Here is a 15,951-nt window from a genome sequence, read left to right as displayed (position 1 = left end):
GTAGCCATGTGATAATTGAGTTTGCAATGTCCTGTCAGTGCCCTGACTAGAATACTACAATTGGGCTTGAAAAACAAATTCTTTGAAAATTTCTGACTCACATCCGTTAAAAAGGTTTTTGTTTCAACGCAAATTTGCAAGCTACGCCAATGGTTGGCATGTGCGGATGCAGCTTTATCCATATTTTCCTTAGATTCATTCCGAAAAAAAATCAAGCACCCATTTGATCGATTCGGATATCACGAATCTACGAACAAATACCCCAGCCTTCTGGGTGCTGCAACTATGAGTAAGTTTGTTCAAATTCACTTAGAGCTTCAATCGTAGAAAAAACCCGTAAAATCTAGTCGCTAAGCCCTCCTTGAAGAGGTCCCGGGTCGTAGATTATGCAACGATATCTAGGAAGACGTTTCCATGATCAAAGAGGAGGTATTTCTGATCAAATAACGACTGTTCGAACTCGTTCGAACGAACCAGTTTGCCAACTCATGCGGAATACTGTCAGAGCAGAGAGTTACATCTAACACCTCCTGTTGAGTATATGCAACATTTCTACTGCTTTAGTATTCCATCAATTCAGAACCTCTCAAATTGACATCTGAGCAGCCCCAAATTAAGTAATGGTCTTTTGTATCACTGTAGATTATAAATGAAAAACCCACTTTGGCCATCAGAAGGTGATGATTCAATATACGGCAAATAATCCAGAACAATGATATTTACCGTTTATGTAATCATTTTGAGTGCTATAGAAGAAATATTGCGATGATGATGAAGTTGAACGTCAACCATGCGTCAATAACACTATTCGCAACTACATACGCACGATGCATTTCACGTGGATTTGTCATGTCATTTTTGTTAAAAGTTGCGAAGACGGGGTTAACTAGCTTTTCGACATAGAATCTTCCTTTATGGAAATATGGTTTCTAAACCAAAGCTGTGGAACTTTTTCCTTCCATATTTTGGACTCTAGTCTATTTTATGAACGGACCTTTCTAGTGTGATGCAGCTGAAGCTGTAAAGCTTGGTTCTCGGAAGAGCTCCCTGTCAGAATCACTCACTACAATTGCAGACAAGATGGGAAATGTCAGCCACTAGAACACTGCTTAAATGGTGCGTGATTCTGATTGTGACATTGAGTGTACGGGTCAGATCTGGGGAGCAAGCGTTCGTGTGTTCGCTTATGGGGCTGTATTTATAACTGTATAAGTGCCAAAACATTCACTTAATTTCTGGGGTATTTTCAGGTATGTGAGATTGCAATCGTAGGAGTGCGTGAATGATCGAGAAAAGCTCGAGCGTTTGTATGTTAACATGTTTGATCGCGTGAATGTTTGTGTGTCATGTGTGCTAGTGCGTATGTGACTTCGCGTGTATAAATCCGATTGTATAAACCCTGTGTTGTATTTTCGCATGGGTTCTTTAATGTTCGCGAGGACCGAGAGTTAGCTGTTTAATTTAGTGTGTACAGCTCGGAGCCTAGAAGAAAGTTTTCGGCAATGTCGCCCTTGTTGTTGAAACTTGTCGTCTAGTGTATATGAACGTTATTTATTTTTCCTAATGGTCAAATTGAATGCACGGAACTAGGCTGCTGGGTTGGGGCTTCCGAACGTTACCGATTCATGACCGTGTGAGAACAAGCGTAGACTCGTAGAAAAAATTACGTTTCAAAGAAGAGAAAAATCTCCAAAACGGCATGAGAAACGCTTGTAGTTACTGCACCGATAATTGAAAATTATCCGTGATCATCATTTGAAGAACAGCTCATGCTACAAAGAAGGAAAAAGTACCAGTGAGAATCAAAATATTGTCGCACAGTATTATTTTTGTAAACTATTAGTTTTAATTTATAATTGACAATTTTTTACTCACATTTTAAAGGTAAAATTAATTTACTCACTACATTGCCTTTGTCTACTACTCTAATTCTCTACAATACGTACGGGATAGTGAAGAGTTGTGAACAAAGTTTTATTTCCGGAGCATAACTACCACACCAACATTGATTGATTTTTAATTTTTGACCAGGTATTTGAAAAGGACACTTCACTACATCCCCAGGCAGAAGCAATTTAAAATCATTGCTTGCTTGAGATATGGCAGATTGCGTAAAAAGCGTGGAATCGGTATTTTTTTTAGTTTGGTGAGGAGCTGTGAAACTTCGCAAAAAGTAGGAGAAATGGAATATTTCTGTGCTTTGTTTTTATTAGGGTCACAGAAGATAAATCTTAAGATATTTCTAAACTAATAGTGAGATGGAAAAGTGATCTAATTCGCAATGAACAGATGACAACATGATTCGCGCCAAGCCACCTAAATAAGCGGTTGCGCCACGAGGCGCCTAAGAACATGAGTTGATGCAACATTTGCCAATGAAAACGTGACGTAATGACAGCAGAAACATTTAACAGTATTTATCACATTTTTATAATTTCTAGCTTATTGGGTATTGACTGTGTTCATAACTCCGCATGGTTCAGAACTCCCCACTGTCCCCTACATTTGTTCATATGTAGGTTATTTCTTTTGTTTTTTCGACCTCTTGATGTGTTCTGTTTATTGTCCATTTGACTATTAGTATTTTGATCTTTTGTATTTCAACTTTTGCACCTTTCGATTGATTGTTCTTTCGACCTTTTATCATTTCGACCTTTTGTCATTTCGATCTTTTGTCTTTCGACCTTTTATCCTTTCGAATTTTGGTCCATTCGGCCTTTCGACCTTTCCATCTTTCGACAATTTGAGTTTCGACCTTTTGTCCCTTCGACCTTGTGTCTTTCGACCATGTGTCCTTTTCGACCTTCTGTCATTTTGACCTTTCGTCCATTTCGAGTTTTTCTTTTTCGACTATGTGTATCCATTTTTTGTCCTTTGGACCTTTTTTCTTGCACCCTTCTGTCATTTTCGACCTTTTGTATGTCTTCCTTCTGTCCTTATCGACCTTTTGTCCAAACGACGTTTTGTACTTTTATTCATTTGTTTTTTGACCTTTTGTCCTGTCAACCTTTTCTCCTTTTGACTTATTGTCTTTTCGATCTTTTTTTCGACCATTTGTCTTTCGACCTGTTGACTTTCGACCGCTTGTCCATTCGACGTTATATTCTTTCTACCTTTTATCGGTTTCGACCTTTTGTCCTTTCGAACTTTTGTTTTTTCGACCTTTTCTCTTTCAATAATCTATTTTTCGACCTTTTGTCCCTTGGACATTTTACCTTTCGTCCTTCTGCCTTTTTCGACCTTTCGTCTTTCTTCCTTCTATTTTTTTTCAACCTTTTGTTCTTTCGACTTTTGTTTAACGACGTTTAACGTCCTTTCGACCTTCTGTCCTTTCCGACCTATTGTCTTTTCGACCATTTGTCCTTTCGACCCTTTGATTTTCGACGTTCTGTCCTTTTCGACTTTTTGTCCTTTCGACCTTTTGTCCTTTCAACCTTTTCGTTGTTTTCAACCTTTTGTTCTTTCGACCTTTTGTCTTTTCGACTTTTTCTCTTTCGACTTTTTGTCTTTCGTGCTTCTAACCTTTTCGAGCTTCTGTCCACTCGATTTTTTCGACCTTTTTTTGTTTTTGACCTTTTTCCAACGACCATTTGACTTTCGACCTTTTGTACCTTTCCACCGTTTGTCATTTCGAACTTTTGTACTTTTCGACCTTTTGTCATTTTCGACCTTTTGTTCTTTCGATCTCTTACCATTTGACCATTTATCTTTCGACCTTTTGTTTTGTTTTTTTGACCTATCGTCTTTCGACCTTTCGTCGTTTTTAATCTTTTGATCTTTCGACCCTTTGTCTATCGACCATTTATCTTTCGACTTTTTAGCTTTCGACTTTTTGTCTTTTGTATCATTTACCTTTCAGCCTTCTGTTCTTTTCGACCTTTTGTCTTTCGTCCTTCTAATCTTTGGGAGCTTTTGTCCACTCGATCTTTTGTCTATTCGACCTTTTGTTTTTTGACATTTTATCCTTTCGACCTTTCGTCGTTTTCGACCTTTTTGTCTTTGGACCTTTTCTCTTTAGACTATTGATCTTTTGACTGTTTGTCCCTTGCGCCATTTGTCTTTCAACCTTCTGTCCTTCTCAACCTTTTGTCTTTAGTGCTTCAACCCTTCTCGAGTTTCTGTCCACTTGATGTTTTCGATCTTTTGTTTTTCGACGATTTGTTTTTCGACCTTCTGTCCTTTTCGATCTTTTGTCCCTTCGACCATTTATCCTTCTACCCTTCGACCGTTTGTCATTTCAATCTTTTGTTCTTTCGACCTTTTGTCCCTTGGACCATTGGGCTTTCGGCCTTTGAACATTTCGACCTCTTCGACCTTTTGTCCTTTCGACTTTTTGTTCCTGATTTTATTCCTTCGACCATTTGTCTTTCGAACATTTATTACTATCGACCTTCTCTCCTTTCGACCTTTGATCTTTCGTCCTCCTGTTGTTTTTTACCTTTCGTCCCTTCGACCACTTGTCTTTCGATCTTTTAAATCTTTCGACTTTTTTTTCTTTTTGACCATTTGTCTCTTTGACCTTTGATCTCCTTTTCGACTTTCTGTCCTTTCGATCTTTTATTCTTTCGACGTTTTTTCTTTCGATATTTTGTTCTTTTCGACTTTTTTTTCTTTCGACCTATTGTCCTTTTCGTCCTTTCGATCTTTTGTCCTTTCGACCTTTTGTCCTTTCGAACTTTTATCGTTTTCGACCTTTTGACTTTCGTCCTTCTGTCCTTTTGAACCTTTTGTCTCTTCGACCATTTGTCTTTCGACATTTCGTGCCTTTCGACCTTTTGTCCATTCGACCTGTTGTCCTTCCGATCTTTTATCATTTGGCCATTTGTCTTTCGACCATTTGTCACTGACCTTTTGTCTTTCGTTCTTCTGTCCTTTTCGACATTTTGTTCCATCGACCATTTATCGTTCGACCTTTCGTTCTTTTCGACGTTTAAACTTTCGAACTTTTGCCTTTCGATCATTTATCTTTCGATCTTTTGACTTTCGACCATCTGTCCTTTTCGTCTTTTGTCTCTTCGACCATTTGTCTTTCGATCTTTATCCCTTCGATCTTTTGTCCTTTCGACCATTTGTTCTTTTCGACCTTCTGTTTCTTCGACCTTCATTCGTTCGACTTTTTGTACCTAAACCGTTCCTGAGATACCGTGATCGCCGCAAAGGACCTTTTCAAAACCATACAAGTTTATTGGTCGGTACAATGATTCAACGGTCCTGCATATAGAGCGGTCTATGAACAGTACTCCGATCGAAATAAAATTTTTGGCGAATTTTCCTCAACGTACTAACGTACTTTCAGAATATCAAATTTAAAATAAAAGATCATTTTTTCACGATGATAAATGCCACACGAGTATAGTCGTCCTGACAAAAACTTGATCAAGAGGTAAATATTCTGCTCTAAATGACTAAATGCAGTTTTTGAACATTGTGAATATCAAAAATATAACAAAGCTGATTTAATTTACTTAAAAAGTGCGCTATTCTATATTTCTCCAAACTATTTTATTCCATTAAGAAAAAATTGTTTAAAACCATCTTTGCACGTGAAGAGCACAAAACATATAACTATATTAGTTAAGGATTTTGGGCCTCAACTTTGTCTCATCAGAATCCGACAATAACTTAGTGTCGGATTCTGATAACACGTACCGAAATTAAGCTACAGGTTTTGTGCTCTCCACACGCAAAAATGGTTTTAAGCAATTTTCTCCTTAATGGAGAAAAACAGATTTTACCCAAATTGTTCTCAACTAAGGAGAAATATAGCATAGAGCATCTTGCATTGGCTTGCTAAGCCAAACCAAATGTTTCAATTTTATTACCTCTCATCAGCTTAAAATTAACTTCTTTCCTTGCGGGACATCACGCTTGACTAGGAGTTTTGCTCAGGAACACAAATTATGTTTTTTGGAGCTATCGCCAATCCCGCACTAGCTTAGTCCTGTCACTAAGTTAGTGTCGGATTCTGATGAGACGAAGTCGAAACGCGAATTCCATAACTAATTTAAAAAGTTCCTTTTCCATTTTATATAATCACGCAAAATAATATCAATATGGGTAACTTTTTGCACTTGGTAACTAGCAACGAAGTCGACTTTTTCATCTTATCACAGCTCTACAATCTGGTAGGACTTATGCTACCCGAATTGTCATGCGTTGACGCTGTGCTGTCCGCATAGCGGATCTTACGCTTCATTTCTGCACGTCACCCCGGCACGAAATGATAACAGTGAGTGCCTGGATACCAATAACCATTCGGTATCCATTCTATCTTCCCGTCCACAACATTGTGTACCCCGTCAGAGAAATGACTGGTCTGATAAGAACCAGACGAGGATTTTTTTTTATCTTGTGCCACATTCCAACCGATTCCCTTCAGTCTATCGTCTGCTGCGCTTGGGAGAAGTACGCTGCTAAACATGAAACAGTTTAAAGATTTTCGGTAAGAACAAACTTCAATTCCTCTTTAACATTGATGAATTAGTTATATGGAAATCTGTACTTTCAGCTGGTCGGGAATCATTTTGGCTCTCGCCTGCACGGTTGCAGCCTCCAAAACCTACAAATGTTCCGTCATAAACGAGGCTGGTTTCTGTTTCCTGGAGAACGTCGTCATTAATAGTTCAACGAACCTGCAGCAGCTAGAGTTCCCGAAGCATCCCATCCTGTTGATCAAATCCGGATCGATTCCTAACTTCTCGAAGGAAATCTACAGCCATTTCGCCGGTGTCCGACTACTGCACATGTACAACCACACCAGCATTCGGAAGCTACTGATCGCTAACATAAACCTGACCGAGATAAACCTCCAGCGCAACGGACTGCTGGAATTCGACGTGGAACCACAGGAAGACCGACACCTGAAAACGCTAACCATCGTCCACAATGCGCTCACAACCATCCCTAAAAACATTCGCTTTCTGGAGGGTTTGGAGAAACTATACCTATACAACAACTCAATCGAATACATCGACCTGGAACTGTTCTCCAATGTCAGCGCCCTCAAGGTGCTGTCCCTGTACGACAACAAGATCAAAACCCTGGACTCGAAACTAGGTCTACGATTCGGGAACCTGCAGACACTTTCGCTTAGCAAAAACCGGCTAACCTTCATTCCGTACTTTTTCGATGCATTCCCCGTACTGAATGCCATTTCGCTGCGTAAGAACCTCTGGAACTGCCGCTGGTTGGAATCCGCCGTGGACCATATGGAACAGCGTAAGATACAAATCGCTCGGAAGGATGCCTTCTGTCGGGATCACTGGGTAGGGGATATTTGCTGCTACAAAACGGTGCTGGACTTTCTCTTTCTTAAGCAGCACGAGGAACTACGGCGGGACCGGGAACAGCTGCAGAAACTGTCCCAGCAGAATCAGGATCTGAGACATCTGGTCGAACGGTTGGCCGACAGTGTGCACAAGCTGGAGGAGGGCAGTAATAAGATGTGAGGTGGGGACGGTGGATGTGTGTATGTGATAAAATTTTGTACAAAAATGCAACTGCACTTTCGGACATAGTGTGATTATTTTTTTATCGCATCCGGGACCGTGGAATGCGGCATTGCACCGTAGCTGATGTGAAGGGGGCTGATAAGTTCGCAGGAATAACAAGCGATATGTGTGGAAAGATCTGTGAGAGAAGGTCGTTGACACTGGTGATAAAACACGAAGAATGTACTGATAAAAGACAAAGTTGAAAATTTTGAGTAAAATATAAAAAAAAACAATTTGTGGAATCATCTATGGTTTCTTTGCTTCTAATTGACAGTGGGGACATGTTATATGCTATTTCCATGTTTGCCATTTATGGACATACCAACAATTAAAATAATTTCATCTAACCAAAAACGCCATTTTTGTTTGTTTCGATTATAGAGGTTAGGGTCATTTGCCTTTTTTCGAGTTAGAAAAATCTCTTTTAGGAAAATCTCAACCCCATGTGCGGCGTTTGGAATCGAACCCAAGTGAGCTGCTTATGAGGAAATCAATTTACCAATTACGCTATGCCCACCAAACTATTTTCATCTTGCTGGTAATAAACCGATACCGCAAAAAAAAATCTGATTTGTTTGACTCGATGTGCCCAACACGCTAGTTCTTGGAAATTTTTGAAAATTTTTAAAAACGCATTATTCCATGAGATTCGATTTTTGATTCATAAAAAAGAATAAAAAATTAATCAAATTTTTTTGAACAAGGTGAAACTTTGAATTTTAAATATGTTCAATTTACCAAACTTTATCTCTCAAAATAATAGTTTTGTTAGCGTCTTGAAATTTCGAAGTTATAGATTTCATTACCATGAAAATTCGGCCAGCCTATGAAACTTATTGAATTTATAAAATCTTTTAATGTCGTCGATACCGATTTTCTTGCCATAAGATTAAAGTTAAATGCTCGCATAAACTGATGAAACTTTGTGGGTGAGAAAACTTTATTCTGTTGAAATTTTGTTTATTCATTGGTTTCATAATAATTGATCAAAAATGACAACCGATAAAAGCTGAATTTCCCCCGTTGTTTTCATAAATACATTTTCGACAAAATCAACAGAAGTATGACCAATCAAATAACGAAGAATACGCTCGAATTTTAACAGCATGATATAAAAAAGAACTATCACACATCCCTGAACCAATAATTGTGGTTTAAAAAAAAAATAATATGACTTAAATAATCAGAAGTGAAAAAATGACTTCTACGCAATACAGAATGGAGATATTAAATAATAAAACAAACTCTTGCAAAAAAATTTCTGCGTCTATTTTTCAGCATACTGTTAGTAATTTTATGTAAATTGTGAGACGATTTACTATAAAAGCATTTCTTGACAATATTGGCATAGGTCCTTTCCTTCGTTCATCGTTATGGATAAAACAATAACCTTCGCCCCAAAAAACAGTATGTACGTATGAAAACCAAATCGGGGCTGCTTATCAACTTATCCGCAAAATACACCTCAACTTACATATTTAATATGCAACTAGCCAATACCCATCGCGCGTTGCTGCGAATTTCAACGAAATAGGAGGAAAATAATTTGTTCCTAAGCGCCATCTGGCGGGCAGATAATCCCCAACCAATAGCACACAAACACGCTCCATAACAAATGCCTACTATGTATACATTTTTACGGCAATCAGTTGAGCCGTTTGGGAGTTCATAAATCACATATATACAAACATTAGCTTTTATATAGATAGATCTTGCTAAAACCCATCGCGCGTTGCTGCGACTTTCAACGAAATAGGAGGAAAACATCATTTGTTCCGAAGCGCCATCTGGCGGACAGATAGTCCCCAACTAATAGCACAGCAAATTGATAGATCGTTATATGGGTCATTCCATGCGAAGTGATCAAGGCACGTGTAATCGACCTCCACGTATTTGAACAAAATTTGGAGGAATTGTTCATCTAGGGCCAATATATAAAAACCCAAATTTTTGTGTCAATTGAACCACCCCTCGGGTCATGAGAACACCCCCCGTTTTGGCAAATTGCCAAAACCCTTGATTTTCTTTTGATCATATCTCCGGTTTTATTTACTCTAGAATCAAACCACAAGATGGCTTTTTAAGAAAATTGTCCAAGGAGTCTATAAAAAACATTTTTTTTGTCGACAGTGTTGCCAACTATACAATTTTTTCAGTTAAATATTAAAAGTTAATTTTTCTCTCAATACGTATATTTTAATTTTGAAAATTTTAATGCCATCGCGTTCCTCAGACATTTTTACATAAAAAACACTTATCATCCCAACATAATATGAGCGTATCCTGAGATACACCGTTTTGAAGAGAAAAAACCGCAATTTCCCATATGGAATGCAGAAAAGACTACGGCCATTAGGGTGGGTTCATAAGGCCGAATGGGTCATTAGGCCGAATGGGTCATTAGGCCGAATGGGTCATTAGGCCGAATGGGTCATTAGGCCGAATGGGTCATTAGGCCGAATGGGTCATTAGGCCGAATGGGTCATTAGGCCGAATGGGTCATTAGGCCGAATGGGTCATTAGGCCGAATGGGTCATTAGGCCGAATGGGTCATTAGGCCGAATGGGTCATTAGGTCGAATGGGTCATTAGGCCGAATGGGTCATTAGGCCGAATGGGTCATTAGGCCGAATGGGTCATTAGGCCGAATGGGTCATTAGGCCGAATGGGTCATTAGGCCGAATGGGTCATTAGGCCGAATGGGTCATTAGGCCGAATGGGTCATTAGGCCGAATGGGTCATTAGGCCGAATGGGTCATTAGGCCGAATGGGTCATTAGGCCGAATGGGTCATTAGGCCGAATGGGTCATTAGGCCGAATGGGTCATTAGGCCGAATGGGTCATTAGGCCGAATGGGTCATTAGGCCGAATGGGTCATTAGGCCGAATGGGTCATTAGGCCGAATGGGTCATTAGGCCGAATGGGTCATTAGGCCGAATGGGTCATTAGGCCAAATGGGTCATTAGGCCGAATGGGTCATTAGGCCGAATGGGTCATTAGGCCGAATGGGTCATTAGGCCGAATGGGTCATTAGGCCGAATGGGTCATTAGGCCGAATGGGTCATTAGGCCGAATGGGTCATTAGGCCGAATGGGTCATTAGGCCGAATGGGTCATTAAACCGAATGGGCCATTAGGCCGAATGGGTCATTAGGCCGAATGGGTCATTAGGCCGAATGGGTCATTAGGCCGAATGGGTCATTAGGTCGAATGGGCATTAGACCGAATGGGTCATTGGGCCGAATAGGTCATATGGACCTGGACCTCACGACACAGATTCAAATTTTTACTAGCCAACATAGGAAACATCTACAAATGGACACCTTGATCTACTAGACAAGCCAAAGCCCAAATTTGAAACACTTCTCTTCTATAGCATAATAAATTGCGTTCGAACTTAGGGTGGATCATGAAACCAATCGACGTAAAAATTGGTATCTTAATATATTGGCGATAGATCAATAATTCTCCTAAAATCCGCGACAAACCAATCCAAAAAACAGTCCATTACCTCATTACCATTATCTGAACCGATTTTTAAATTTATGGCTGCGGTTCAGGTCATAACGACAACTGCCAAAACGACGTTCAGGACCCCCAAATCAACAGCCAGCCCCTTTAGCGATGAAGCTAACACCAATGACGGTCGGCTTATACACGTGACCCGAATGTGTAAGAGAAAAAAACAACTAACGGAAGCTGCAAGACCGACGTTGACGTTGACGTAAGTGAGATCTACATATCCATTATGCGAACAAACGAACTCCGAAAGAATATTTTAATGAGATAGCAAGCTGCATTCACTACCTTCGACGGACACTCAATAATATTTGCACCAAAAGGTTCTTCAATATGAGGCTCAGTTGAGTGGGGTTTGTAAGTCGATGAATAGTGATATGGGGTCCATTTGTCGCTCTATAGCTTCACTGGAGGTCGTATTGCTCTATCTAGAATGATTAAAAATGTAATTTTGTTGGTCCAGGTACAATTAGAACCACCCTTACTGTTGTTTTAACTAAAAGGAAGGTTTCACAAATTACGAAAACTTTTTCAATGATGAAATAAGGCTAAGTTATTTAGTTTTAGTAAAAACGTAAAATTCCTGCTAAATTTGCACTCTGGACAACAGTGCCGTGTGAGTATTTTCGTTATAGGGTTGACAAGTAGATGACGGAAATCGATGGCTGACGCCAATTCTAAAGTATAAGAGGACGACTTCCAGTTCAGTAAAAAAACTCTATAACTTCAACAATATAGGTAGTTTCGGACTGGACAAAAATGCCAGAGGCCGTTGTTTGACGCCATTTCGAAAAACAAAATGGTGATTTCTAGTTCAGAAAAATTCAGAATGAACCAATAAATATGAATGTTTTCGGTTACAGATGGTGCCCGCGTGTTGTATTCATGAAATTTATCAAAGATTTAATGCGCGGTTAGTATGTAGTTCAGCGTTGATCATTCTTTTGCATGGTAGCCGCCAACGTAGTCAGGTAAAGGGAACACAGGGGACCGATAATGAAATGCTTTATGCCGCAATGGTTGTCGCAGTCAAGTCTTGGGCTCTTCTTGTAGTTTGGGAATATGGGGCCAAAGCTACAAAAAGTATGATGCTCTACATTTCAGAACAACTTGTAGAAGTTCGTATAAGATTCCGTCAAGTTTTTCACATTCGAAGGGAGAATATGTTTGCAGAAACCGTGTAAATTTCGTGAATTCCGTACAAAATTTGCATTAAAACACGCTTAAAACTGCGTAACAAAACCTAATCCAAATTTATTCGTACCCAAAGATTCCATACCCAAACTGTTTAATAACTTGATACATTTTGGTTGCTTTCACTGAGCATTTTTTACAGTGATTTATCTAATTACAGAATGGACATGTAGAAATCTGATTCGCATACGTACACCGTGTGTTTTGAGCATCAAAATTGCTTTGACTAAAAGTAATGAACGATGGTATAGAAGAAAAGAGTGTTTAGGTGCATTTTTATCACTCGAACTCAGTTGGCCAAACCAGGAAAAAATACGGGGTTCTAGACCGCGAGGTCGCAACTTGTGTGTTTTATATGACGAATTTTGCGCTAAATCGTATTTAGAGTTGGCAGCACCCTCTCACATTTTAATGAAACTTTCTGTACATGAGAACTTTGTCACAAAAAGCCACTTTGCATACTTTGTTTTTTCAAAATGATCTAGACTGTCTTTCGAAGAGTGTCAAACTTTTTTACCAATTTTTTTTTCAAATGAGTAAAGTCTAAAAATGACAAATCCTACAAAAAGAGTTGTAGGAGTGATTTTCACAAAATTAGTTAAATTTTTGAATAAAAATATTGAAAAAATTCTTCATCGACTAATGCACTGAAAAAATCGAGTTTAAAAATTTAAGGTCGATTTACAAAAAACATCTTTGATTTGGATGAAATTTTGATCCAAGATAAGCAATTATGTTCGCTAGCTACCGTCAAAAATTCAAATTGGGCACTTTCAAGGGAAAAAAATTATTTGACAAAAAACTTTTCCTTGTCCAAACTGAATTTTTTTCAGAGTATTTTTATCGAAAACTAAACCAATAAAAGTCATAATCATCTCAGAATCCAACTTCCCAACTGCTAGTTACCTGATACATGCAGAAAGTGTCAGTAATGAATTTGGTATATATTTGGTATTGGTATCAGTAATGAATTTGGTATATATATACTTGAATGAGGGCAAAGATCAGCCATTTAACATTATCGATATATACGAGATTTAACCACTTGGCCGTGCACGAAGAAGTATTTTGTCTATGTACCCGCCCGGAAAGTAGAGATTGATGGTGTAGTCTCCAACCGGGGTTCTTAATTACGAAGTATGGGATTCGCTATAAGAAATCTTTGCTTCGGCCAGTGAAAATTCTGGTTCGCATGCAATTGCATTCAGGAAAAATCAAGGCGTATATGAAAACAACTTATTTTCATTAAACACTTTTAAACCGTTGTCTTCCGTTTTAATTCCACTATGATGAACAAAATGCAAAATTGCACTTTTCTGTTACAGATACGTATTTCGGCTACGACTTGCAGCCTTCTTCAGTGTATTGTATCAGAATACAATACATGTACAGGTCGGACTCGATTATCCGGGGATTTGAAAAAAATCTCACCCCGGATAATCGAATCACCCGGATAATCGAATTATTATGGTAAATGTACCTATTTTGGCCCTAGTCGATTTTTCAGACTTTCAGGGTGTGATTTGCATTTTCAGTTGGTTTTCATTTATTATTCATATTGGTAACGAGTTAACGATATGTATCAGTTGTTTATAGCTATTTGTACAACAATTCTAAGATAAACTTTTTAATAAGGTGTGTCTTTTGCAATACAAGTCAAACTCGATTACCCAGGGCTTAGATTTTCCGAGGTAACTGATTCGATTACTCGAATACCAGAAAAAATAAAGTTAGTAAGTAAACTGGGGGTCGTTTGTTTCTTGGCTCCAGTTTAATTTACGTTGGTGTCACATAACACAGCTAGTCATTCTAATTAGAAGAGTGTGTGTTGCGCACCCACAAAGAGATCCTTGTCCTTGTAGCATCATTTAGTTGACCAATGCTGGATTGTCAGGTAATAACTACGCGTGTAGTCTTCGCAAACTGTCCCACTCATACTTGTCACTAGCGAAGGACTACCAGGTTCCCGGGCGCCTCAGCGAGAAGTACTGCTGGCGCCCTCTTTACATAGCCTATCATCCATCTTTGCTTGAGCTACCCTAGAATTGAAATCACCTCCAGTGACGGCCGGGTGTCTCTTTTCAGAATCTCGTTAACCGTTTCTTGACCAACTTTTTTCTACCGCGTATAGGGTCCCATAACTATTTTTCATTAAAACTGTTGGCGCCAAGAAACACGAAAAACCTGGTTTAAGAAAGATAGGTGCTTCTTTTGCAGCTGCTCAATATTTACCTTCCGATCTAGCCCAATTTCATAAAAAAGGTAATTGAGGGCAATCTAAATTAGAAAGTTTTAGCAGTTTTCAATAATATTCCCAGGCTATGAAAATATTCCAAAATTTCATTTTCGCCATTAACAGAAACTATACCTGGCAGCACTGCTTCAGCTGAACCCAATCAGATTAATTGTAATAACTTCTGTTCTAATGCTAATATTTATAACTTTTAGTGCTCAAATGAAAGATCTTAGTCGCAGTTATTAGCCTTACTTAACGTTGTGTAAACCAAAAGTTATAGTTATATAGAAACATGGTTGTTCATCAACCAGAAGGGCTCGAACGGGTTAAAGATTCTATTGGAACTCTGAGCAGAAATCACTTATTAAAGGGGATAATGAGAGAAGAGCAATATTGTTTGTGTCAAAGTCCACTGGAACTCAAAGCAGGATATTCATCAGAACATTACACCGGATTCCAATGATAATAGGACCTTGCTTCTGTCAGTATCTGAAATAAAGCATAATCTTCAGCGGAATTCTATCTTGAGAAAGATTCCACTAGACATTTAAGAAGCTTTTCTCTAGAACCCTGCATCAAAATTTAGAGAAAAAACCATAGAAATACGGATAAATATTGAATCGAAGTTCTGAAATAGATTCCATTGGGATGCTAAGAAAACTTTGATCAGAATCTTGAAAAGTATCCCAAATAGAATCCTGAGAAGCATGTCATCATTATCCCAAGAGATAGCCAGAAACCGACCGAGCAATGTAGGTATAATGAGGTTTTATGTGGCCTACAGTAACCGATGTATTACGAGAAAAAATGTACTTTTAGTGTAAAATTAAAAAGTTGCATATTTGGCAATATTGGCATTAAAAACATTTCATTTTTTTTTGGAATCCCTAAACAAATCTTTAAAAAAATAGCTCGCTGATTGATTCTAGTGCAAACAGTACCAGAGATATAATCCGAAGAAAAACATTTTTTTAAACAATTTGTTGAAATTAACCGTTATGTGTCCAACAAAAAAACACCTATAACAGGTCAACGAGGGTATCAGGGAACCCACAAATTAAAATGCTCATAATTATGGCTTCCTTTAACCGATTTTGACACTTTTAGATGTTTTAGATTCAGGAACTCGTCCACTTTTGGATTCTGTAACATTGAACCCAATGAATGGATCTGGTTCTTGATAATCCGGATTTTCCGGGGTAATGTTCCAGTACTAGGGTATGATTTGTAAATTTAAATAATGCCCTAGCAAAATGAGTATCAAAACTCTTCAAATTGTCTCGGAAGTCTGTTATTTATTGTTACGGGATCCTATGGTAGTTTGAAAAATGAAATTGGAATGGAATGGACATTCACGGGCCTACGGGAGCCTGCTCCGGAATGTCTGTTTCGGGGTGAAATCACCAAATGGTTCCAATACCACGAGATACAGCCTACTGATGCTATGCCAAGAATTTTGATACCCATATTGCTAGTATCCCATTGAAATTCACAAATAGTATCCAAGCACT

At 38.6% G+C, this 15,951-nt stretch overlaps 2 protein-coding genes across 2 annotated transcripts in view; one reads left to right on the top strand and one right to left on the bottom strand.

Moving 5' to 3' along the window:
- The window catches only part of LOC131694153 (bifunctional heparan sulfate N-deacetylase/N-sulfotransferase), a 145,065-nt gene that overhangs the window by 109,579 nt on the left and 19,535 nt on the right, over window positions 1-15,951 (bottom strand). The window lies entirely within an intron of this gene.
- Window positions 6,344-8,013, top strand: LOC131694154 (leucine-rich repeat and death domain-containing protein 1-like). The gene is made up of 2 exons (XM_058982616.1): window positions 6,344-6,442; window positions 6,509-8,013. The coding sequence occupies exons 1-2, from the start codon at window positions 6,420-6,422 to the stop codon at window positions 7,446-7,448; spliced, it is 963 nt and encodes a 320-aa protein (XP_058838599.1). The 5' UTR covers window positions 6,344-6,419; the 3' UTR covers window positions 7,449-8,013.

This window comes from Topomyia yanbarensis, chromosome 3 (assembly GCF_030247195.1).
Source record: "Topomyia yanbarensis strain Yona2022 chromosome 3, ASM3024719v1, whole genome shotgun sequence".
In the NCBI taxonomy this organism is placed as follows: Eukaryota; Metazoa; Arthropoda; class Insecta; order Diptera; family Culicidae; genus Topomyia; species Topomyia yanbarensis.
The sequence above is the reverse complement of the archived record's forward strand: the minus strand, read 5'-3'. Positions and strand labels throughout refer to the sequence as shown.